We start from the raw sequence: 26974 nt of genomic DNA on the forward strand, positions 1-26974 counted from the left end.
TTCTCAATTTGATTCTAATTTTAAACAACTTCCAGGTTCATTATAAAATATCCTAATTTCCAACTATTAAAATATTTTAGCTATTCTAGGCACTGTACTTGATAACATTAGTTAAAAGAAACAAGAAATCTATTTCTAAAACTAATATTGTCTAATTCACAACTTCTATTCCCAAACTTTGCACAACATTCCTAGTGCTGAAATGTTTATTCACATACTTACAATCACTTATGCTAATAACTTGAGTATAATCCTAAAGGGATAAGAATATTTACTTACAAGTATAAGATTATAACAAACTTAATTCTATACAAGTTGGTTTTATTATAAGAAAGGAATTCAAATTTATCACCTTGTAATTTAACATAAAGGCTTATTTGGTTTCAATAGTTCCATTCTCAGGATAGCGAACACATTTGTGTAGCAATTCTAATCTCAAAATCTGAGACTCTTTGGTGGAAAACATTTATGTTAAAAAAAATGTAAGGAAGTATAGCAGAAAGTATTTAATTTACAAAGATGGCCCCCAGGATGTCTGGTTGGTTCAGACATAAGGAATTTTTCCAGAAATAAATTTGGAAGATTCGTTTACGTTCAGATATCCTACAGTTTATGGTCTTATCCTTCCATGATAGCATCATGTTATTGCTTCTCCATAGCTAACAGGAGCAGTATTTACCTCAGTATGGAACTTAAATTACAGCCTTTTTGAGAGCTTGTATGCAACTTTTTAGGAGATGGATTAATATATTTATTTTAGGATTAAACCTAAACATCTGCTGGGCTACATCTTACTTTCCAATTTGATTAACATATTAGTTCAATATCACAGATTATCCAAAAGGATCAGAATAAGAATTTAAGAAAAGGAGTAAGAAGGAGTGAATTAACCTTTCTTTAGACAATGGAATGCTGAAGGTATTAAATGAGGACCACGTGATGTCTTTCCTTACAACCATATGTTTCTCTTTGAAAGTAACTGAAAAAACTCAGTTACACAAAAAAGGAAGAAGATAATAAACCAAGTCTGTAACATCCACAATTCATCTGCAGGTAACTGTGGCCTGAAACTCAGGACAGGCCTCTGGTTTAGTTCAATGCATGATTCAAAAGTTAGCTATTCCGTTATACCATTACATTATAACTTTTAAGTACAAAAATATCAAAATTGCATATTCTGGGGTCAAATTGACCCTTTTCGTATAGCTCCATTACTAGACGATGATGGTGAAACTTAATGATGCACAAAAGACAGAAGTGTTCAAAATAAATTTCTGTTGTTTATTTGGAAAGAAACAGGATGATGTACTCCCATCATATGAGGATGATGAAGTAATTTCCAGTGCATTAGTAACCGAAGAGGATATTGACATCATCTACAAGGGATAAACATTTTAAAATCAGCAGGCCCGAATAACTTGCTCTGAAGAGTTCTAAAAGAATTGGCAGAGAAGATCTCTGGCCTGCTGATGTTAATTTTCTATTAAACTTTGGAATACTGGGGAAATTCCAGAAGATTGAAGAAGTTGTGTATCTAGTGCCAATATTCAAACAAGGTCAGCAGAATGACCCAGGTAACTATCAGCAGGTTATATTGACATAAATCCTTAGTAAAATAATAGAAAAGCTGATATGACATTGAATTGATAAAGGATATTAATATGATTAATGCCAGTCAACAGGATTTTATGGAAAACAGGTCCTGTCAAACAAACCAGATTTCATTCTTTGAGATTACAAGTTTGGTTGATAAAGGTAATATACATAGACTTTTGCAAGACATTTGATTTAGTACCATACAACATTCTAACTAAAAAACGAGCATTATAAAATATCAGTAGAGTATACATTAAATGGATTAAGAACTGGCTGTGGAAGTAGTGTCTGTTTTTAGTAGGGTTCTACAAAAACTAGTACTAGGTCTGATGCTAGTCAACAGTTTCACTAATGGTCTGGAAGTAAATAGAAAGGTATTGCTGATAAAATATGCAGATGACAAAGATTGGTGGAGTGGTAAATAATAAGGAGAAGTAGTCAGACAATCAACCAACCTGTATCAACTGGTAGACTCGGCCCATTTGAACAAAATGCATTTTAACACATCTGAATGTAAAGTTACAAATCTAGGAATAAAGAATGCAGGACATACCTACAGAATAGGGGACTGTGTCCTGGAAAGCAGTGACTCTGCAAAAAAGGATTTAGGGGTAACAGTGGACAAGCAAATATGACCTCCCAGTGCGTTGGCAAAATGGACTAACGTGATCCTTGGATATATAAACAACGGAACAGTGAGCAGGAGTAGGGAAGTAATTTTACGTCTGTATACTGCATTTGTGAGACCGACCCTTGAATACTGCATATAGTTTCAGTGTCCATGTTTTAAAAAGGAGGTTGAAAAATTTGAGAGTGGGCAGAAAAGAGCCACAAAAATGATTAGAAGGCTGGAGAAAATGACAAAGCGAGAGACTTAAAGAGTGCAGCCTCATTTATCAAGAAGACGACAGATGACTTGATTACAATGGGGACAAAATGTCAGGTATTAAAGGATTCTAATCTAGTAGAGAAAGGCACAACAAGAATCAATGGCTGAAAGCTGACACCAGACAAATTCAAATTAGAAATTAGGCACATATTTTTTAACATGAGGGTAATTGACCACTGGAACACAATCTACCAAGGGAAGCGGTGGATTCTTCAACTCTCGCCATCTTCAAATCAAGACTGGATGTCTTTCTGGAAGATATGTTTTAAGCCAAACACAAGTTACTGGGCTCAACACAGGGATAACTGGACTACATTTAAGGGCCTGTGATAGAGAGGAAGTCAGAGTAGATGATCTAATGGTTCCTTCAGACCTTAAATTCTATGAATCTACCTTATTAATTTGGCTGGCCAACTTTTAAAAATACCTTAATTAAAAAAGAAATTGTTCCATATGTTTCAAAATCTGACAAAATATTAAAATACTAATTCAAACTGAAAATTCGTGTACTATAAAATTAAGAATATTAAACATACATGATACAAGAAATTAGTAAATTCATATTCTGATTCAGAAGTTATGGCAACAACAGTGAATTCCAGATTTTGGACTATAGTAGCTACTTTTCAAGAACAATACTAATGGACAAAGTTTACATTTCCCATAGGCACCCACTATGTATTCCTTGCCCCCCGATACTGGAATGAATTCTGCACTGGTGTAAGGTTACAGCCACTTAGATCAGATTGCAGGATTCAGAGCTTTACTTTGTTTTGTGACCATATCAAGATTAACTGGATATCTAATAAGATAAATAAAAACATATAACTAATAAGATAAATAAAAACATAATACTGCTCTAGACACTAGCTCTCAATAGCATGTTTTCAATTGTTTATTTAGTATTCCCTCTCCTCAGGAGCTGATTAAAACATCTATTGAGAAAACTAGATATCTGGTATTAAAAATCAATACAATGGGTGCCCCGAGGGAAGTATAAAAAACTGACTATAACTCTAGAGAAACCTAACTTTTTAGGGATAAAGTTAAAATATTTTTTTTTAATTTTCACATTGTACATTTAACGGAGCAATACCAGAATAAAACAGATACTAGATTTGTGTGTGTGTACTGCAATCCATCCATGATAGTGAAGCTAGTCTTTAGGGTTTTACTGGGTTTTCACTGTAAGTGGCAAAGACATCCAACTACAACAGACTGTAAAAAATCTGCCATAAAAAATAAACCATGTCCAACTTTTCATAACATCATTCCTTCTTAGCCTTTAGAGTTAATGGATACCTTTTTCACATTGAGAATTTGCTCTTCACTGGATTCTCCAGCCTCCTTGCTGTCTGCTTCCGCCTCCTCTTTACTTTCAGTTTCATCTTCAGTAGTAATAGGTCCATTTTCACATAATGGAGTTTGAAAATCATCATCAACCAATGGAGGGTAACTGTACTTAAAAGTATCCTAAAATACAAGGGTATTTAGTTCACGTGTGTATCAAAAGGAAGGAAAAGTGATTTCACTAGCATAATTAAAATACAGATCTTATCAGGATTTTTTTTTTTAGTCCTTTTACAACTTGTACATATTTCATTTATACATTTTAAGTTCCATTCGACCCATGGGCAAAAGGTTGATGTTGGGTTTTGTCCTATATAATAATCAAATATGATAATCATCTAACACAGCCACTAATTTATAGCTAGTGGCAATGTTTACATATTCCTAAAGAGATTGCAGAATTTGTTCTGAGTTGAAATTTGGTATTGAAAAAATCTTCAGAGGGTTGCGGGGGAGAATTAAACCAGATTTTGTTTCTACATTACACGGAGGCAAAGTTAAAACAAAATAAGAAAAAACAGTGGCTCTTCAGATGTTTTTTGTACTTCTGTAACTTTATAACAGCTTTGGTTTTAAAGAAAATCATGTAGACAGTTAGTCCATGATTTGGATTTGTAAAAAATAAAACAGCCTATTTATTAATGTTTAAAGAACTAGCATTATACATGTGCATTACCTATTTTAATACAGGCTTTTAGTCCATATCACACACACTATACATGGATTATAGTTAAGGCTAATATTTTGTAATGGTTATTTTTAGTAAAAGTCAGGGACAGATCATGGGCAATAAACAAAAATTCACAGAAGCTGTGACCTGTCTGTGTCTTTTGCTGCTACATCTCTGTGGTTTAATATATGGAGATATACCTATCTCATAGAACTTGAAGGGACCCTGAAAAGTCATCGAATCCAGTCCTCTGCCTTCACTAGCAGGACCAAGTACTCATTTTTGCCCCAGATTTTTAAGTGGCCCCCTCAAGGATTGAACTCACAACCCTGGGTTTAGCAGGCCAATGCTCAAATCACTGAGCTATCCCTCCCCCGAGAGCTATCCCTCCCCCCCGCCACTGTGGTGGCCAGGAACTGTGGGGTTCCCCCTCTGCCTGCAGCAACTGGAAGCTGCCACCCCTCCCCTTTCCCCCCATCCTCAGCGGCTGGGAGCTGCAGGGTGACAATATTTCCCAAAGAGAAAACAGGGCACCCCCAGCGCTCGCCCAAGGCATCCCCCTCCCCCTGCACAAGGCTGTCACCCGTCACTAGAACTCTGAGAAGGGCCCCCTCAGGAGTCTGTCATCTGTTGCTGGAACCTTGCCAGGGCCCTGCTGACTGCCAGCCCCAGAGTCCCACAGCCCCTGGGGCTGAAGCAGAGAATGTCACCGAGGTCTCAGAAAGTCACAGATTCTGTGAATTCCATGACCTCCGTGACAAACGTAGCCTTGATTATGGTGGATTATTTTTAAAAAGGGGAAAGGCGGCTGGGAAAGAGTACTAATCTAAGCACCATGTTGAACACATCTAGGCCATGTCTATGTTGAGGAAATTTATTAAGAAGTTCATACTGGTTCAAATGGAGCTAGAAAGGGCGGAAGGCCAGAGAAAGGACTGGAGGGTCTTCATTCAATCATGGCTTTGGAGGGATGTGAGAAACAGCAGTTGTATGCCCTCAAAAGCCCCTTTTCCCCTATTCACATTATTAAAATTCCCAAAATGAAGTCACTAAATTAGGGTTGCAGAATTACTTCCTACCTTACAAAAAGAGCTATGAAAACTTTTTTAAAACTAACATACAAAAATTTGAAAAGCATCAGTTGAGATTTTTAATAGAACTTAAATCATTAACAGTTAATTTGTAAGTTTATTAATATCAAATGGACACTCATACTTCTCTGAAAAATGCTAGCTGGCTCTACTACAGTGTGTAATCGTGCAATTTATATGCACTCAAAAATTGCATGAAGATATTAATCATTACAGGGTATTTTAAAATTTCAATATACTTACAATTCCACCCATGTAGGCAGGCAGATACTCTGCACTGATGTATTCCTGCACTTCATTCTTGTTTGCAAACTTCAACATGCTTATCGCATCTGGACCAAGCCAGCCCTTCACAATTTTAAAAGCAGCTAGACAAAAAAATAATACATAAACTGCCTGAAACAAATACTGCAGTTTTATCTGCCATTGATAGCATGTAAATAAATGCTCATAAAATATTAGGTTAAGTACGGAATTCAGTGAAATAGCTAGATGTCCAGGTAGGGTTTCTTTACCCGTTATAAAACGTCCCACGAAGCAAAGAGCACATGCATGTACCAGGATTTTGTGGTATAAAAAAAAAGAATATAAATACCCTGTGCGCCCATCCCACCCCCACCCCACTTCCCAAAGCAGTACCCTCTACACCTAGAAACCTCATTTGGATGTGTGCTCCAAAACTGAGAAGAAGCTGGGTGAAGGCAATATATTTGGGCAACAAAAGTTATTGTTGGTAAGTATCAGGGGGTAGCCGTGTTAGTCTGTATCTACAAAAACAACAAGGAGTCTGGTGGCACCTTAAAGACTAACAGATTTATTTGGGCATAAGCTTTCGTGAGTAAAAACCTCACTTCTTCGGATGTTGGTAAGTAGTCAGTTTGTAACATTGTTTCCCCAGTGCCCCACTGCAGGAGACTAGCTCCTTGAACAGCAACTGAAGTACTGTCCACTGAAAATAAGCATCTAGTCTTGTCAAGGGCATAGTGACTTGTGAAGGGGTGTACTGAACTTCATGCAGCAGCTCTACCCTAGGTAAAGGCCAGGGCCTCTGCTTGTGAAAGGGATCTCTGAAAAGGAAAGGAGGAATGGTATTTGGCATGGTTTCTTACTGGAAAAAGTAGCACAGTTCAAAAGTAGTATCAGGACATATGCTACACACGAAAAAAAAAATGCAACAAACAATCCCAAAGAAGTAGGGTAAAAAGAGGATCTTCATCCTCTATAGCTGGTTTGGAATTCTCCACTGTATCCTCAAATTTGCCTAAGTGCAACACCGGTTTTTGCAAAGGTGGCTGAAATAGGGGAAGAAGTGAGGCTTCTGGAGAATTCCGCAAGACTTTCGGTGTCTGATGGTAATTTGCTCCTGAGGATTGCTGCAAATGTCCTCTATGAACCTAAAGCGAGCTGGCTCAAATTCCATGACCCAGACACCAACGTGATTACTTACATCCTTCCCAAGACCTCATCAAGCTATGAACTGAAGCAGTGACAGATCAAAGACTAAATATTTAGCCCTCTTGAATATCAGGCCAGTAATTTATTTTGGAGAGGAAAGGGAAGGTGGAGGGAGAAGTGGGTAAGTTCCCAATTTTGGGTGGGAGAAAAGTTGGGAGAATGAAGCATTTCTCGGGCAGGTTTGTTGTTCTAAATGGTAGCAGTTTTAACCTGCTTAATGTAAAACTAAAAGAGTCTTAATAGAGATGGACTGTGCACATGCAGCAAAAGGGTAATTTTTATAGCCATGTGCAATAGAGAGGAATAAAACATGTCTACCAAGTTTGTTGACTAGGCTGATTACTGGTGTACACGTACACCGCTATCTCGATATAACGCCACCCGATATAACACGAATTCAAATAGAACGTGGTAAAGCAGTGCTCCGGGGGGGCGGGGCTGCGCACTCTGGTGGATCAAAGCAAGTTCAATATAACGCGGTTTCATCTATAACGCGGTAAGATTTTTTGGCTCCCGAGGACAGTGTTATATCGAGGTAGAGGTGTATCAGCATAGATATATATGACAATTATCAATGTCATGCATATACCCTAACCAGCATAATGCACTATTTGGATGTGGCCACAGCAGAAAAACATTTACCAAGCCTAGCAAGTCTGGACCTGGAGTGGATTGGGGTTCAGGAAATCAAGATGATGGATGCTTCAAGAAGTAATCTGCATATTAAGGGCTTCCAAGATATGAATGTGGCGAGGTGGATGCAGGTCTTGATCTGCACTTTGAAGACGACTATTTATTTAATCTTTGAGTCACAGCACAATATGCCAGGAAGCTGCACACTAAAGCATTCAATGCCCTAATTGACAAATGTAAAGTACCATGTGCTTAACTAAAAGAAGAATTTGGCCTATGCATTAATTATATATTTCTATATATACACACACAACAACATTAAAAACATTTTATAACCCCCCCCCCAAAAAAAAAAATCAGTTTATGTTTGAATTAATATATCAGAACAGGGCTTTTTAAACTTATTACAGAAAATTACAAATATTTTTAGTTTACTTTAACTTACCATTCATTATCCATGGCATTTCAAAGATCACTATCTTTGCTGCAAAGACAATAGGAAAAAGAGATAATTGCAATGAAAGATATTATATATTAACCAAAAAAAGGGGAGAAAGTGTTAATATTAGAGGATTATTAAAAGTGGAACATTCAGTTTCTATGCTTACTTTCTTTAGGAAAAAATTAGCTTTCCTCCATTTGTCAAATAATAATCAACATATACAAAACTATCCCTATGGTAAGATGAACAGAAGTATTAGGAAGCCCATTGGAAACTATAGCATGTATTGTTTTGGTATACAAAAAAAGGCAAAATTATCCCACAAGAGTCAGAACAGTTACCCACATCCTGAATTCAAAGAATTCATTTAAATTAGTGTATTAAATAATATAATATATGGAGATATACCTATCTCATAGAACTGGAAGGGACCCTGAAAGGTCATCGAGTCCAGCCCCCTGCCTTCACTAGCAGGACCAAATACTGATTTTGCCCCAGATCCCTAAGTGTCCCCCTCAAGGATTGAACTCACAACCCTGGGTTTAGCAGGCCAATGCTCAAACCACTGAGCTACCCCTCCCTGCCATGGCAGATAAAAGATGCAAATAATATGCACCTTTATTATAACAACTTTATCATTGTGTGAAATTACTACACTAATTTTTAACAGTTCAAAATACTAACAACTATAACAGAATGGTACCTTCTATTTTAAGAAATGAAATGCCACTCAAACAGCTAAACTTTAAAACGCTCATAGTTACATTTTCACTTGAAAAAAAAAATGAAAGTAGAAGTCGCGGAAGAGAAAAATGGCAGTATTGGCTGAAGCTTTGTATCTATTCATAATGAAGATTAACATGGACAATGTGCAAGTTTTCCCCCATACAGCCCCACCAATATGCCTCAACTCTGTCATGGAGGGATCATCTCTGAGATAATGGGGAGAGTCCATTTCCACTCAATCTTTAGCCTCTTGGCTGTTACAGAGTGGCAACTGTCATTGCAGTATCTTCCAACTTTTGGCCAAACCCAGAAACTGAAGAGGAAAGGGACAGAAATGGACAAAGAAAGGAGGGCAACAACACAACTATAATATTGACTCTGAAAAAGAATTGGGGGTCATGGTGGACAATCAGCTGAACATGAACTCCCAGTGCAACGCTGTGGCCGAGAGGGCTAATGGCATTCTTGGATGCATAAACAGGGGAATATCAAGTTGGAGCTGAGAGGCTATTTTACCGCTGTATTTGGCACTGGTGTGACCACTGCTGGAACACTGTGCTCAGTGCTGGCGCCCACAGTTCAAGGAGGATGTTAAAAAATTGAGAGGGTTCAGAGAAGAGCACAGAAAGATTAAAACAGTGGTTCTCAAACTTTTATACTGGTGGCCCCTTTCACGCAGCAAGCCTCTGAGTATGACCCCCCCCCCCTTTACAAATATAAAAAGTGTTTTTAATTTAACACTATTACAAATGCTGGAAGTGAAGCGGGGTTTGGGGTGGAGGCTGACAGCTCACGACCCCCCATGTAATAACCTCATGACCCCCTGAGGGGTCCTGACTCCCAGTTTGAGAACCCCTGGATTAAAGGATTAGAAAACCTGCCTCATGATAGACTCAAGGAGCTAAATCTATTTAGCTATTTAACAAAGAAAAAGTTATGGGTGACTGAATCACATTCTGTAAATTCCTACATGGGGAAACAAATATTTAATAATGCACACTTCAGTCTAGCAGAGAAAGATATAATGCGATCCAATGGCTGGAAGTTGAAGCTAGCTAAGTCCAGACTGGAAATAAGGTGTCAATTTTTAAATGTGAGATTAATTAACCATTGGAACAATTTACCAATGATTGTGATGGGTTCTCCCATCACTGACAATTTTTAAACAAAGATTGGATGTTCTTCCAAAATATATGCTCTAGGTATTATTTGGGAGAAGTTCTATCATGTGATATGCAGGAGGGGCATGTCAAACACATTTCTTGACTTTATTTTGGTTTTACCTTTGCAGTCCACACATGCAAAAAGTAATATTTACAAACCTTTAAAAAAAACAAACACACCCATCTCTCCTTATCAGTTATAAATATTTATATAGTAAAATAACATATTGGATAATACAATGTCTATAAAATTGTATCCCCTTAGAAAGGATAATATACATTACTTACAGAGGTAATTAGGATAATAAATTTTAAAACAGTTGATGATGAACCGAATGAAGTCCAAGTCCTAAAATAAAGGCAAATAAATAATAAATGCAGTAGAAATTATAATTTAAAAACAAATTAATAAAAACTATGACTTCTGTAATAAAAGTTTTCTAAGAAGTTCACAATTAAAGAAAAACATAATAAATGTACACAGGGTATACACAGTATACTAAATTTCAAACACTGCCCCAACTTCCAATGCAATGCAAGGCCATGATCCTGCAAAGATTTATACACATGCTTAACTCTGTAAGCTGAAAGTAGTCCTAGTGACTTCACTAAGACTACTCGCAGTGCATAAAGTTAAGCACATGTATTAAGTCTTTGAAGAACTGGGGTCTCAGGAAAGGAACAGGAGATTTTCTAAGAACTACAGACTAATAGAAGAAATAAACCTCTGTCTCTAAATGGCAATGTGCTAAGCCTTTCTTACATAGTACAAGCAATGACTTGCACTGAAATAAGACAAGCAAATTACATACGTTCTGTACATTGGAGGTAAAACGTTTAGGGGTAAGAAAATTTTGCCTTTTATCAGGGGTTTTTAGTTCTGTTTGTCTTGATTTCTAATGAAATCATAGTTCACTAATATTTTGAGACAAAAATTAACATTTAAAATTCTATGAATAATCATAGTTCTGCAAAAGATTAAGGAATTAACACTATCTGGTCACTGCTGAAAATTCACAACCACAACAGAACTCAGAATTTTTTTTGTTAAAAGAGGTACATACTTGAGGCACATTGCAAGTAAGTAATCTGCATTTGTCTCTGCTTCATAAGCTATGAAGATTGATTTTATTTATTTATTCATTCATTTTTTAGTTGCAACCAGAGTTCTTCAAGATGAACATTCACACTCGTGAGATGCACTGGCTGGTGCAGATGCAATGGTGGAATCTACTCTTTGCAGTGCCTGTTAGAACACTCCTGGTTCCTCCCCTCACCATTCCTGAGCATTTCAAGAGCAAGGTGCTTCCTGACACCTCAGTCCTTTCACAGCTTCTGCAGCGTTAATATCTTATTAGGACTCTGAAGAAAAGGGGAAGGTGGGTCAAGAGTGTGAATATGCAGAGTCCAACCCAAAGAATTCTGGTTAAAAATGTAAGCAACCTCCATTTCTTCTTCATATGTACTCTGCACATTGCCACGCATGGGATACTTTAGTAAGTCGTATGCCTGACCAGGTAGTAGGACTTGAGGGTCTAATTAAGTAAATACAGAAGTGCCCTACCGAATGGAGCATTTGACTCAGATGTCAAATCTAATTAATAGTGTTTTGTAAAGGTCTGAACAGAGCTCAACAATGGGAACATGTCCCTGTAGAGGTAGATATTGCTCTAGTTGAGTATGGCCTAACTCCAGCAGAAAGAGGAACTGATGATTTCTGATTATATGCCTGTTCTGTTCACTATCTCAGCCTCTAGATAACAACTGAGCAGAAATATCCTGACCTCTATGGCTTTTAGCACAAGATATAAAAAGTTTTAGGAGAGTGTCAAAATTTTCTTGTTCTATTTAGATAGTAAACTAAGGCACTTTTATAGCATTTAAAGTATGTAGCTTGGATTATGTTTTATGAGCACGAGGTCTCAGAAAGAGAACCAGCATACTGACCGACTGATTAATATGAAACTCAACAACCACTTTAGGAAGGAATCTAGGATGAGGTCCAAGTACAACTTTATTTTATTTTGTCTGTTAAAACAGCTTTTATGATAGCCATTACATCAGCAAGATGGATTAGCAAGTTGTATGTCCCATGACAGACTCACCTTTTACTATGTTTCATAAAGATAAAGAGCAATCCGCTATTAGTTCCAAAGGAGGGCTCATGAGCTGTGTCAGGACCAAACTAAAACTGTGTCCTTTACTGGTCAATACATTTTTTTAATTGTGTCACGTGCCAAGATTTTTTTTTTTTTAAATCTATAATTATGTGATAGGCTGCTACTGCAGCCAAATGCATTCAGAGAAGGTAGTTATAGGTCTAAAAAGACTTTGAATGCAGTAAATGTTCAAGGATACAATGAATTAGTGCCTGTACAGGATTTATATGTTTTTCAGCTACCCACTTCACGAATCTACATCACTTATGTTCATAACATTTGCTGCTCGTCTAAAGTGCAAGATATTTCAACATCTGTTAAAGCCAATCGAGCTAGATGTAGCGAAAGAGCGTTCGGGTGATAAATCCTCCTGTCCTGTTGCAGAAGTATGCCTGGCATCACTGGCATAAGTACGTAGATCCCCTTGGAGAGTTGATGAAGGTCTGTATATTACTGTTGTCTCTCACATGAAGGAGCAACTGAGATTATCCTGGCCCACTCACATCTTATTTTTGTAAAACCCTCTGTATAAAAAAGTGTAAAAGAGGAGAAAACACATAACAGGCCCATCCACCAATTCAGAAGGAACATATCTGACATTGGGAGAATGTCTCTCCCCTCTCTCAAGTGGAAAAGAGGGCACTTCTTGTTCTGGCTGTGGCAAAGAGATTTATGTCCAGAAACCTCAAAAACATTCAATACATCCTACATTACCGAGTCCTTTAGAGACCATTAATGCACCTGCATCAGATCTCTGCTGAGTTGGCCAACTTTGTCACTTCCTTGCCTACTAAGAGCAAGGCAATTTGGTAGATGTTGAAGTGGACACAGCAGTCCCATAACTTGATCATCTCCTTGTAGAGTTGAAACAAGTGAGCTCCTCCCTGCTTCTTCAGTTAATATATTGCTGTCTTGTTGCCCATGATGACTTGTATTGCTTTGTTCTGGATGTGAGGTAGTAATGATTTGAGAGCTAAACAGATAGTTCTCAATTACTGTACCCTCATATGTAATATCTTTTCTTGGTAACTCCAATGGTCCTGAACTAAGAGATAGTCAAGTTGTGCCCCCTCATCAGTCTTTGAAGTTTCTAAAGTGATTTTCAATTAAGGAGTTGGGGGATTGAAACATGCCTCTTTCAGAACATTCTCTGGGTAGGTCCACTGTGACAAAGATGAAAGAATTTCTTTAGGGATAGAAATCCTCCTGAAAAATGTCATCTTTGGGTACGTCATAATTCTGTACCATCCCAATACTGAACAGGCCTCTTTCTGAATGTGGAATAAGTTGTGATGCATGTTGCAAGAGCATAAGACCCAACAGATGCAGAAAAAAAGTGATCTTTTGAGAAGGATTTTGATGTAATAGCCATATGGAGGAGAGTAGTTTCAGAAAGCTCTCTATTGACAGGAATGCTCTGCCTACTTGTGAGTCAAGGACTGCTCCTATGAATGGACTCTGACTAGGAAAGAGAAGGGTTTTTTTTTCATATCTATCAAGAGTCGTAACCTTCCAAAAGGGAAAATCTAATGTGCATGTCCCTTATAAGGCTCTCCTTTGATGAGGCTTTAAGAAACCAATTGTTTAAGTATCGGGAGACAAAAATACCCTAGTGTCAGAGTAGCAGCCGTGTTAGTCTGTATCCGCAAAAAGAACAGGAGTACTTGTGGCACCTTAGAGACTAACAAATTTATTAGAGCATAAGCTTTCGTGGGCTACAGCCCACTTCTTCGGATGCATATAGAGTGGAACATATATTGAGGAGATATATATAAACACATACAGAGAGCATGAATAGGTGGGAGTTGTCTTACCAACTCTGAGAGACCAATTAAGTAAGAAAAAAACTTTTGAAGTGATAATCAAGATAGCCCAGTACAGACAGTTTAATAAGAAGTGGGAGAATACTTACAAGGGGAGATAGCTTCAATGTTTGTAATGGCTCAGCCATTCCCAGTCCTTATTCAATCCTAAATTGATTGTGTCTAGTTTGCATATCAATTCCAGCTCAGCAGTCTCTCGTTGGAGTCTGTTTTTGAAGATAGCCACCCGCAGGTCTGACACTGAATGACCAGACAGGTTAAAATGTTCTCCCACTGGTTTTTGAGTATTATGATTCCTGATGTCAGATTTGTATCCATTAATTCTTTTGTGTAGATACCCTATTGTCTCAAGACAAGCTCCTACTACAAAGAGGAACTTTGTAAAATCCCTACAAGTGGTAGAAAGGCCAAAAGTTAAGACCTTGTATTGAAAATAGTCATGATCAATAGTAGAGATATTTGCAGTGATTTGATCTTCTAGAAATATGTATCCTTTAGATTGAGAGCTACAAACCAATCTAGGGCTGAAAGGGAAGGATAACATGAGGCTACAGTCAACATACAGAACCAGAACTTCCTGACTTAAGTGTGGAGCTTCCTCACATGTAATATCCTGTGAAACAGTGAGTAAAATCCCTGATTTCTGAACTCCCTTGGAAACTCCTCAATTGCTCCTGCCTGAATCAGATACTGGATTTCTGATCTTAGCACACTGTTGAGGGAGAAATCCCTGAATATTGAAAAAGGGGTAGGGGAGACAAAAGGAGGAGATCTTTTAAGGAGAATAGGTTTCAAACTTGGGCATAAACACTTTTTTATTATCCTCAAAACCCATTTGTCCAAACTGATGAAACTGTATGAATCAAGGAATTAAGAAAGTCAGTTTTCCAAAGGGTAGGGAGGTGAGTATGTTATCAATTTGTTTGCAGCTTTTGATCCTCCTATCAAACTTCAGGCTTGACATTCAGCAGACGTTGGCAAAGGAAGCTTTGTGATGGCATGAGTGATGTCTCTGAGCCTAAAAGGACAAGGAGGATGGTGTATAAAGCTTTCAATTGTACCTGAACACAGGTCATGGAATTCTTCCTCCAAGACTGAAAAAAAAAACACTGATCTTGGTTGTAAGATTCTTATCCTTCATTCTCTCCAAATTTTTATCTTTCCTATTATTAAACAGGCCATCTCCTTCAAAACAGATGAACTATTTTAGATTTTGTCTCTGGCGGGACAATGGAAGATCATAACCATGTGATTGCTACTGCAATCGATCTTACAACCAAGTCAAAAACATCAAAGAATACTGTGTGTTATACTACCTTCCATCCATCTGTATTAATGTAATTACTATATTGCACTGGTCTTCAGAAAGTGTCTTTGCAAACAGTACCACTTATGGGACAAAACGTTGATACCGCAACGTCACTGCCTAGTAATTTGCCACTCTCATCCTGAGGGTGAGGAAAGAAGAAATCATTTTCCTCCCCACCAACTCCAAATTCCTGCCTTCCTTGTCAGAGGCCGTAGAATGCAAAATGTCCACCTCTTGGTCACTGCAACTACTACTAATAAATTATGAGTAGGAAGAATATGGAAGCAAGATAATCTTTCATATGGAATTTGATATAGCTTATCAGCATTTTTGAGAGGCAGTTGACAAGAAGCACGATTAGATCAGATAGATTCTGCTGGTTGCCAGAGACCATCTAAAATTGGCACAGAGACTTTACTCAGAGTTAGAGCGGAGAATATCAAAGACTTGGTGAAAAGTCTCCTCTAAGGTAACTGACAAGAGCTTTAATGTAGTGACCATTCTATTTAGGAAAACCTGCAAGCTATACCGACATTCTCATCAGGAGAAGAATTAATCAAATTCTGGGTCTAGCTGCTGATATTCCATTTGTACCACAGGCGGCTTCCTCTTCAGATAAATATCCAGCCCTATAGCAGGATATTCTTCTGTATAGACAGCGAAGGAAGAGGGTGACTCACAGGAGTCTTCCTCTTCTTTCTCCACGTGCACTTGCTTCACAAGCGTGACCAAAAGACCCAGACAAACTGACAACAATGGTTCCAAAAGCTTCTTCAAATCCGATGGAACCCTCTGAAGCAAGGAATGGGCAAAAATTATCCTGAGAGCTTTTACTCATTACATGTGTATCTATTAGATTTGATCCTGCTCCAAGAGATGTGAAGAATCTCCAGCTTTGTCACATGCAATGGAGCCAGGGTATTCAGATCCGATGCGCTCGCATGATTTGGCTCTTATGTACAAGGCCACCACCAGTGGAGGTAGTAAGTATGTAGATGTTGGATCTGCTGATTTTGGTATCAACAACATGATCGCTTTGGATCAGGAGTTTTGTGTCTTGTGCTGAACTGTTTTCTGCCTAGATCTGCAAGTATCTAGAGTTGACACTGGCCTCCTGTTCTTAGTCTCAGACCCTTCAGAAGAGTTTGAACAGACAGAAGTTGCAGCCAGAGCTGCTTGTAACAATAAGGCTTGTAGCCTATTCTGACATTTCTTTCTTGCTCATGGGGTAAAGGTGCTGCAGTTCGTACATATTAAAGGAGAGTGAAGCTCACCCAGGCATGCTAGGAATTGAGTGCAAGCAATCCAATGCCACGAAGACCATTGCAAATGATGTATACATTTTAAAACCTGATCTTTTCAGATTTGGATCTGCATGCAACCAGTAGTTGGAATAGAAGATTTAAGTATAAAACAAAATTTATCCTAAACGAACAATCTAAACTTATAATAGATCCGAACCATACCGAATAGTAAAACTATCCCTAAAGGCACTAAATCTTTTTTAGTGGAAGGGAACTGTATCCGTTCACATCTGTCTGCTGCTGTGGTTGGAAGGAACTGAGGCAGCAAGGAGCAAAACGCCCCCTCGGAACGTTCAGGAATGCTGAGGGAAAGGGCAGGAGGAACACATGAGCCCTCTAATGCATACTGCTACAAGAAGGTTCCGACTTCTAGGCTGCCCCCGCTGTCACACCCCATTGGTGGGAATATGCAGAGGATGCAAGAGAAGAAATATCATTTATAACTAGTCATTGTAGCTTTGCAAATTGAAATCCTGAAGATTGAGTTGGAAATACACATTATTGGAGAACAACCTTTTAAAATGAAAAAACTTCTAATGAAATTCATGATTTTCAGCTTGAAATAGATAGTCATTTCAGTATAATGCAAAAAACATTATGGACTTGAAGCTTTAGATCATGGCCATAAACAAATTACAGAACACCCAACATCTATACTTTGCCACATTTATATTCCTACTCTACAAATAGAGGCTCTACATTAAGTGTGTTTTAGCCCCCTCCTTTAGTAAATATAATTTTGTGAATTTGGGGCTCTTGAAAGTTATAGACTGATGTCAGTAACTAGAGGCAGGCTGTATGGGTCAAATTCACAACTGCTGTAAGTGGGTGCCATTTCATTGCAGGAAACAAAAATACTAACAATATGGAGATAAAAAAATATATGGAGATATACCTATCTCATAGAGCTGGAAGGGACCCCGAGAGGTCATCGAGTCCAGCCCCCTGCCTTCACTAGCAGGACCAAGTACTGATTTTCCCCAGATCCCTAAGTGGCCCCCTCAAGGATTGAACTCACAACCCTGGGTTTAGCAGGCCAATGCTCAAACCACTGAGCTATCCCTCCCATACTAATTTGGCATTTTTGGATGCAGTGGCAGATAGTGAGTCAGGGTATAGTAGGGTAGACAGTTGCTGTTAAGTGCGACTGTGGTAACTCTTCCTCCGCCTAGTAAATGAAGTAACCTTTGCCTCACTTCAAAAGGGGAAGAGAAAATACATAACAAAAAGCCTTAGTTGCCGCCAGGCTGCGTAAAAGCCACCTGCCATGACTGCCTGGGAGAAGGGAGCAGTTATGAGATCAAGATTCTAGGACCTTTGCTGTATAATTTAGATTTAATGTGCTGCACAGGACCTGCTCGATTAAGCTATACAGTCTAAACAGAAATCATAATTAAAATGCTTACTATGTGACTGACTCCAGTTTCAGCCATGTCAAACACCACTGTTAAAGGCTTCCCATGCTCTCTTCTGGCATAATGCTCTAACCAAAAGGCTACAAACTTCTTTTTTTCAAACTGCAGTTTAGGATCTTTTGTATGAAACTTCACCCTGAACCAGACTACAAAGAAAACATATATGTATATAAAAAACTTCAACAACTTATCAGAATACCAGAATCATATTAGTGGTAAGTGTTAAGTGACCTCTGACAAAATCCACCAACTCCTCGATACAGCTATGTACAGTTTCTATATTGTCAGCCATTTCACAGCTGTTCTTATAGAAACAGTGGTAAAATAATGATATTTTTGACTCTGGTGTTTTCATACAGAACACAAGGTATAGAAGAACAAAAGGGAAAATATAGGGTTTTTTATATATTTGTTTAGTTGAATGCTAGCAGTAGTGAATAACAAATGCACACACATTCTCTCTCTCTCCCCCCAAATGCTTCTACACAAAACCTGGATCTACCATGATTTGTTTCCTGAATAAAGTCTATAGTCATACAGACACTAAGAACTAATTTTACCAGATTCTGGATACAGTCACTATTGTTAAGGTTGCGAGGCATTCTCTATTCTTTCATTTTAGTGCAAGCATCAAAATTAGAACTCCCAAACTTGGCTCACGCCTCTGAAGCAAACTGCCAACAGTTCTTAAAATTTTCATCTTGGCATGGATAGAACCCTTCAGGGTGGATAAAAACCTATGATTTTTTTTGTATTTAAATTACACTAAGTTTTTCTTTCAAAAAATAAACCTCTTTAAAATGAAATCTGAATTTAACACAAAATATGTTAAAGCCTATACTTATAATATCTTAAAACATTTAAATAGAAGATTAATATACTGTTGTGTGTTTGTTTAAATTCCAGTTATAATCCTAACACAACTTGATACAAATCATGAGCAAAAAGGTAATTATCTAGCAAATAAGCAATATAATATGCATCATTTTCTAACATATGGAGAATGAACAATAAGAATCTGAAAATATTGAGCTATAAATTGCTTAAATAAATATACATAGTTATAGGGTACCTGCTAGGTAGCAAAAAGGTGCGCCAAATTTGGTGTAATGGCTTTATTTAATTGTGAATCAATATGTTACAATCAACCAATGAGAAGCATCTTTCTTTAGAAAATAACTGAAGTACAAATGGAAAAATTGATTAAAATGGATGATTTAAATCAATCCACCTTAGAACACTTACTAAGAACTAGTGTCTATATTTGATTTGGGGGGAAATAAAGCCTAACTACAAAATACTTTCTGAGCATGCTCACTGGACACCTTTTCGGGAGGAAGTCGGAGATCTGTGGGATTCACAGAGTAATAAAATTCCATGTCCGTATGACAACATTGAACATTCTCACTGTCTGTTATCATTAGATAACTGACAGGAACAGAAAGATGAAGTAGATTTTTAGAATTACATTTACATAGAGATACACACACTTCTGAAATAAACTGACCCTGCAAAAAGGCCCCCACACACGGGAGAGAGGAGACAAGAAAAGCTCATCTGCTATTTTCAATCAGGTCTCACTGCATTTTTTTCCTATATTCTACATTTTGAAAATTCTGTATTTTCATTTAAATGAAGTCTCTATCTTTTTCCACTGCAAAGATACAGACATCCTAACCTAAATAAATAGAAAGTTGTTTCCAAACATACAACAATAGGAGCAAACAAAGGGACCTCACACATCACCTTTGTAATTTGACTTTTTTCAATGGGTAACTGGGATCATTTAAGTGCTATTATTAAGCACAAAAAATTGTTTCCTCCTCCCCGCCCGCCTCTTTTCTATTTTATTATTTTAAAACAAGTTGAGGAGGAGTGGTTCATACCTCTTCAAGTGCTGCTACGTTCAATGAGATTGGGGAGGGGGAGGCAGGAGGAGGTAGGCAAATCTGAGACCTGAGTGGATACTACAGTACTTTGAGCATTTTTGGGCCTGCATGCAGCTGGTAACCAAGGGATTTGCCATATGACAGCCAGTTCTCTGGGCTGTCAAAGGTAACCTGGAAAGATGGTCAGGAGAACTGGAGGATTAAACAGGGAAAACTAATTACACCATTGCATCTGTAATGCCAGTGCTTGTTGCCTATACTGTTACTGCATAGGGGCAGTAAATAGCAATGGAGGGCCAAGGCCTTTCTCAGAACAAATTCAATTCAAACAGTGATGTGAAAACTTGTGCACCAGTTCAAGTATGTGTAAGCATGGTGTGTTACAGCTGTACCAAGTGATTGCAATGACAATATGCTGTCCTGTAGATGGCTATATATTCGCAGCAAAAGAGACATTAAAATGCAATGTTTTTATAACACTTTATAACTGCACTACAAAACTGGGATGGGAGGTAAAGTTTATGAAGGAAAACTGAATGTAACCTTAACAATGAGCTTTCTGGGATCATGAACACTACAATAAGAAACCTGAATTTCAAGCTACAAAATATGAATACTAAAGATTTTTCCTCTCTAGTAAGAGACTCTTGGACTCAACGAGCATGGCTAAAGGTCTTAATAATACATGATGAAAAATGAAATGTAACCATTTGCCCATGATCTATGTCAGGATATTCATTGAAAATTCACTTGATTTCCTCATTTATTTCCACAAAGGTAGTTCCTGATAAGTAATTACTTCCAACATGAACATGTAGAATTATATATATATAAACACACTAATAGATAACTGAAAAAAGAAGAGTGCATGTAACTTACATAACTTGTAGCCCTCTTTATCATATCCATGCAGGTAAAGAGCGCCATTTTCAAATAACCATTTTGGAAGGGCAGCTTCAGACAAATCTGCAAAGCAAACAGGCATCCTTATTTTTGCTGTTTAAAAGTCACTACAAAATACCATTTAATCTTAAAACAGAATAAGAAACTTCATATTCAAAATAATCTTCATATGTGTGAGATAAATGAATTGTAAAATAGAGGGATAAACCTATTTGCAAACTAATATTTTTTCCTCTTTTTTGTTTTAAACTAAGCTAGAAAAAGGTTAGCATCTGTGTGGGAAGAGAGAAGAAAACAAAGTAGATATAGATGGCTGGAGGAAAAAAGACCTACAAATATTTTGTTAGCATTGGCCTCCCTCCTGCATCCCCACGCTGTTGCACCCACTTGTTGCAACTTTTCTTAATTTAGACTGTATGCTATTTGGGGCAGGCGCTGTCTTTGTGTGTGTTTATACAGCACAAAGCACAATGGGACCCTGTTTTGATTGGAGCCTCTGGACACTACAGTAATAACTGCAATGATCACATTTCACAAGTTTAATTAGTTTTACTAATCTGAAAAGATTCTGCTTTCCTCTCAGTAGTAGAGGAGCTAATGAATTATTAGCTTATGATCCCTGCAGGGCATGTGTCTTCCCAGCTATGGACCACCTTCTCCTGAATAATTTTCAGACCAGAGGAGGAGAACTTTTATTCCCGTAGAGGTTTGCACCTGAGGAACACACAAAGAATTGAAGTCCAGCAAACTCCCCAACCCCTTCAAATTCCAAATTATCTTTGACCCAGTAGGCTATTGCATAACTCCACTGCTCACAAGCCAGCTGCACCAAATTATAAAGCACAACTAGCGATTGATATGTCAACTTGACAAAGAAGAATTTATATAGCCATTTGCATTGGTACTTAATGAAACGGTATATAGGGCCTTAGGTATAATTCAGTGAGAAACTGACATACATCAACATATTAATTAGCAGTAAATGACATCTTACCGTTGACCATGTATTCTTTCCTCCACTGAAAGCTTTCATCAATCATCTTCAGTGTATCATCCACAACATCATGACGCCAAATTAAATAATTTTCAATCCAATCATCATCTTGCTGCAATCTTTCCACATCTCTGGAATCATATTTATCTGATTTATCTAGTGTAAAAAATGGAAATTGTTAGTGTTGTAAACATACAGCACTTGCTACAGAAATATTACAAAACTGAAACTAGGCAAGTTTTACGGCAGCAGTCTGCCTGGGAATACAAAGAGCTCAAGATTTCAGCACATTTAAGCAAGCATGGAATAACGTAAGTTATTGAAAATGTTTATCGACTACATTAAAAAATGGAATTTATTAAGAAACTGACAGAATATTTCATGGGGTTGGAAAGAAATACATAATGTAAGTATTTTTCTTTAAATAAAAATAAAAAATTGACAAAAATAATTGTATCTGCATGACAAGCAGATAATTTTCTTCCGATCTTTTTCCTCAAATACACAGAAAGGCTGACTGGTTTCTAACAGAATACTAAGTCTAGAAAGTCTGGAAGTCTCAAAAGTTTGCAAGTGCACGCACATATCAGTTCATGTCTGGATTTTCCAAATTAGTTTATTATAGGCATTTATGATCCCTCAAGAAATGGCATAATATATAAAAACTGACTATCATTCCCAGCTATGCTCTACGCCATCATATTAAACAAAATTAAATGATACATTTCAAAAAACATTTCACAGTGCCTATTGGTTATACATTTATCTTATTATTTTCCCCTTATATGTAATTTTTGGTTTAGATTACAAAGAATATCACAAGCCTTCCTACACAAGAAAGCACAAACTGGTAGACATTTTATTGTAATTATTTTAAGGTCAAAAGGGAGCTGGAGGGTTCCATACCTATGAAAATCAGATTATTGATTTAGGTGCCTAATTATGGGTTTTGGTGCTTAACTTTAGACAACTACCTTTGAAAATGACCTGGGGGTATTGTTGTTGACTTGTTCAGATGAGAAGGTTCCGTTTTTAGATTAATGTTGACTTCCATAAAAATAGTATAAAATGAAAGTAGTAAAGAAAATTTATTTTGTAACATGGAATTGCACCTCACAACAAAATTTAATTTTGTTTGATGGGTATCCAGATAATATGCTTTAACCTTATTGTCAACCACTGTTCAACAGAAGTAATTTTTTTAACTTCTTGTTGTGGTTTCTAGATTGCTCTCTCTTTGGATGCAGTGACTGTCTAATTTTATATGTATACACACATACATAGAGATACAGTGCTTAGAATAAGGGCAAAATGGAGAAAATATATTTCTGCAGGTTCTGAAAGATTTCTGAGCATCTCTCTTTATTGTGTACTGAAAAACTTTTTAATTTCTCTTTGCTGCTCATAGATTTTATGTTGACTTCCTACTGTGGTTTTGCTCTCTGAGCTACCGCTATATATGATTATACCTAAAAAACGTGTTTCCTTTCTCAAATACTTTTGTTAAACCTCAATTACTGGAGGAGGGAACGACTGCTCCCTATTTCCGCAGCAAGCAACTCAAACAGCCTACCATTAAGAGCACTAAAGGTGAAAAAAAGAGAAAATATATATTGAAAAATAGTAAAACTTATTAGATGATCCAGGATGACTTCTGTTACTACATAGACTCCACATATGGATTTGAAGACCTAATACATCGTGTTTAATTTTTACCAAATTGAGAGTTCAGAATTATGATATTTTACCATTATGTTGGCTGATATTTTTATATGTAGATACTGATAAGGATATATAAATACATATAAAATATATCAATTATATATATATATAAATTACAAACACTAGGTCAAAAGAACTTTATTAAGGTTGCAAAATCAAGCACTCAGAAGTTAGGAAATGCCAGAATTAAGGCTGCCTGTTCAACCTTAATTTGACTCCACTGTCTGTATTCATTATGATATAGCTTTTCATTACACGATCATATATTTTTATAATAGGAAGTGCTGGGCAACCTTAACAGTAGGCAGTTCCACCTGTAATGTAGTGTGGCATAAAGGTTTTATTTGCACATATTTCCATTTAACTCAGTGGTTACATACCCTAAAATAGAATTTGGCCCTAAGCCTATCAGAAAGTTATCCTAATTTTTATTGATTAGAATGCTAGAGTGAGGGGTGAAATAGAGGTAACAAGCACACAACAAAAGATGATTTGTTGAATACTGAAGTTATCTGCAAAATAATGAAACAAATAAATTGATTAATATTTGCTGAATGTCTCAAATAGCCATAAAATTTATGTCCACTCTGCTAATGCATAAGTAATTTTGTGGAATGGACAATAAATAGAAAAGGAGAAGGGTTAGCATGGTTTTTTAGCATAGTTATTTCTACAACTCACACACACTGTAAGTTCCTCTAAATTTTTGCTGAAGTGATAAGGAGAGATTCTCAGTCTTGTGACATTTACTTTTTAAGATCAAGTACACTACTGTTAATGTGAACATGCTCCTTTTAACTCAAATTTTCTACAGGTTAACCATTGATAATTACCATAAACTACACAGTTGTAAAATATTCTTGCTAGACAAGCTTTGTACCTTAGTTATATTTAGGCTTGGCAGAATTCAATATTTGTTTTTGTTATTTTAATGGATAATATCGATTTTTATTTATTTTAATTTTGTCAGTTGAATGAAATTATGGGGCTTTGTTTACTTTATTTTTATCTACTTGAATTTCAAAGTTGGGGGAAATCAAGGTGGTGGGGAGGGGTCAGACAATAATTCTTTAATGACATCCAGTCCCTGCAGGTGCAAGATGCAGAAAAAGCTGAGATCTTGGCTGGGCAGACCATAGCAGAGTAGCGACACCCCACCCCACCCCCCCAGGATTAAAAGGAGGGCAAGCCACAGCTACGGAGGAGGCCACCCTGTTGCAGTATGACTCCCACACTCCCAACCATGAGTGAGTGAGCAGCACTGGGACAGTGGGTACTGCAGGGGGTTCCCTGCAGGCAGTGACACCCAATTCCTGCAGGCACAAAGTAAGATGGGAGAAGACCACAATCCTGGTGGAACAAAGCCAGGATCACCTGGCTGGGGGGGGGAGGAGGGGGAGGGAAGACCACACTGCTGTCTTTGGTCCCAGGGCTGTGCAGGGAGCCCCCTGCAGCCCCACTGTCAATACCTGCTCACTCACTCATCAGCCAGGGAAGGGGGACATCCCCAAGCAGGAGCCATTTTGCAACAGGATCACCTCTCCCGAAGGCAGGGGCCCATCCTCCTCCTTTTCCTGCTCCTCACAGTCCTAGTCCAGATCTCTGCTCTACCTCACCAGGATCAGGACCTTCCCCACATCTTGGGCCTGCAGAGATTGGGATCCCTGAAGGCGCTAGGTCAGGGGTGGGCAAACTTTTTGGCCTGAGAGCCACATCAGGGTGCGAAACTGTATGGAGGGCTTGGTAGGGAGGGCTGTGCCCCCCAAACAGCCTGGCCCCTGCCCCCTATCTGACCCCTCCCACTTTCTGCCCCAACTTCCCCCCTCAGAATCCCCCACTCATCCAACCCCCCACCCCTTGTCCCCTGACCGGCCACTCGCAGGACCCATGCCCCTAGCCGCCCCCCCTGGACCCTGCCCCCCATCTAACCCCCCCTGCTCCCTGTCCCCTGACTGCCCCACCCCCTATCCACACCCCCGCCCCCTGTCAGCCCACCTCCTATCCAATCCCCCCTGTTCCCCGTCCCCTGCCCCCCCCCGAACCTCTGCCCCCTGACTGTCCTTGAAGAACATCCGGCCCCCTTACCATGCGGCTCAGAGCAGCATGTCTGGAGCCGCACCTCCTGGCTGAAGCCAGACACGCTGCCGTGCTGCCCTGCATGAGCACACAGCCCTGCTGCCCTGAGTGCTGCCCGCGTGGCGGCATGGCTGCGGGGGAGAGGGAACAGTGGGGGAGGGCCCAGGGGCTAGCTGCCCAGCCAGGAGCTCAGGGGCCAGGCAGGATGGTCCTGCGGGCCGCATGTGGCCCGCGGGCTGTAGTTTGCTCACCTCTGTGCTTGGTGCAGGGGAGGCTGTGTTGGCCAACAGCTAACCATGGATATCTGTGTCAAATGAAATCAGGATTTACTGACCAATGATTTAGACTGAATCCTGACAAGCCGAGTTATAGTTAAGGTGCAGCAGAGCACTTTATAATTTTTAAAACAAGGTACAATCACAATGCCTTGGCCCTGCAGTCAGCTCTAGTCCTAAAACTGGAATATCAGACTACTCCACTTTGCCTTTTGCAGGTACTCTGCTCTCTTAAAATGTATTTCAGAGTACAATGGTCAAGAGAACGAGTGATTAGGAGCACTTGTTTGAGACAGGTAGAAGCTTACATAATGCATCTACTTCTATGGGATGTACCTTAATATAAAGCTGCACCCTACTTGCTATTAGGGATGTAAATATTGTTAAAAAATTAACTGTTTAAACAATTAAAATATCATTTAAACCGTTAACTGATTAAAGGGAGAGGGGCTGTGGTTGCTCTGGCCGGCAAGGTGGGGGCTGGGGTCAGTCAGCCAGACATGGGACTGGGGTCAGCTGGCTGGCTGGTGGGACAGGGACAGGTGTGGCCGGGGAGCCAGTGGCTTGCCGGTGCCACATGACTGGAGGTTAACAGTTAAGGTCGTTTAACTGGTAAGCCTAATGCTTACCGGTTAACATTTTACATCCCTACCTGCTATTGTATTTCTGGGCCACTTATAACTGTCAATCATAAAACTGGAAGGGACCTCAAAAAGTCATCTAGTCCAGGCCCCTGAAGTCAAGGCAGGACTACGTAATAACTAGAACACTCTTGACAGGTGTTTGTCTAACCTGTTCTTAAAAATCTCCAGTGATGAAGATTCCACAGCCTCCCTAGGCGATTTATTCCAGTGCTCAACTACCCTGACAGTTAGGATGTTTTTCCCAATACCCAACCTAAACCTCCCTTGCTACATTTAAGCCCACTGCTTCTTGTCCTGTCCTCAAAGATTAATGAGAACAATTTGCCTCCCTTCTCCTTGTAACAACCTTTTATATACTTGAAGATTATGTTCCCTCCCAGTCTTCTCCAGACTAAACAAACCCATTTTTTTCAATCTTTCCTCATAGATCATGTTTTCTAGACCTT

The 26974-nt window shown here is 38.5% G+C and overlaps 1 protein-coding gene across 5 annotated transcripts in view; it reads right to left on the minus strand.

Annotated features, from left to right (window-relative positions):
* MOSPD2 (motile sperm domain containing 2) overlaps positions 1-26974 on the minus strand; it is a 109660-nt gene that overhangs the window by 73838 nt on the left and 8848 nt on the right. For 4 of the 5 annotated variants that reach the window (XR_008442633.1, XM_054007375.1, XM_054007372.1 and 1 more), the window contains exons 3-9: positions 21812-21967; positions 20794-20880; positions 18017-18171; positions 10304-10364; positions 8130-8168; positions 5840-5964; positions 3788-3958 (exon numbers count right to left, since the gene is read on the minus strand). Coding sequence is in view for 4 of the 5 variants with exons in the window: in XM_054007375.1 (XP_053863350.1) it covers positions 3788-3958; positions 5840-5964; positions 8130-8168; positions 10304-10364; positions 18017-18171; positions 20794-20880; positions 21812-21967 (794 nt within the window). In the remaining variant the exon portion in view is untranslated. Of the gene's footprint in view, positions 1-3787; positions 3959-5839; positions 5965-8129; positions 8169-10303; positions 10365-18016; positions 18172-20793; positions 20881-21811; positions 21968-25860; positions 25911-26974 lie in introns of those variants that run through there. The other variant, XM_054007397.1, reaches the window with a different exon arrangement.

The sequence above is a fragment of the Malaclemys terrapin genome, chromosome 1, assembly GCF_027887155.1.
Source record: "Malaclemys terrapin pileata isolate rMalTer1 chromosome 1, rMalTer1.hap1, whole genome shotgun sequence".
NCBI lineage: Eukaryota > Metazoa > Chordata > Testudines > Emydidae > Malaclemys > Malaclemys terrapin.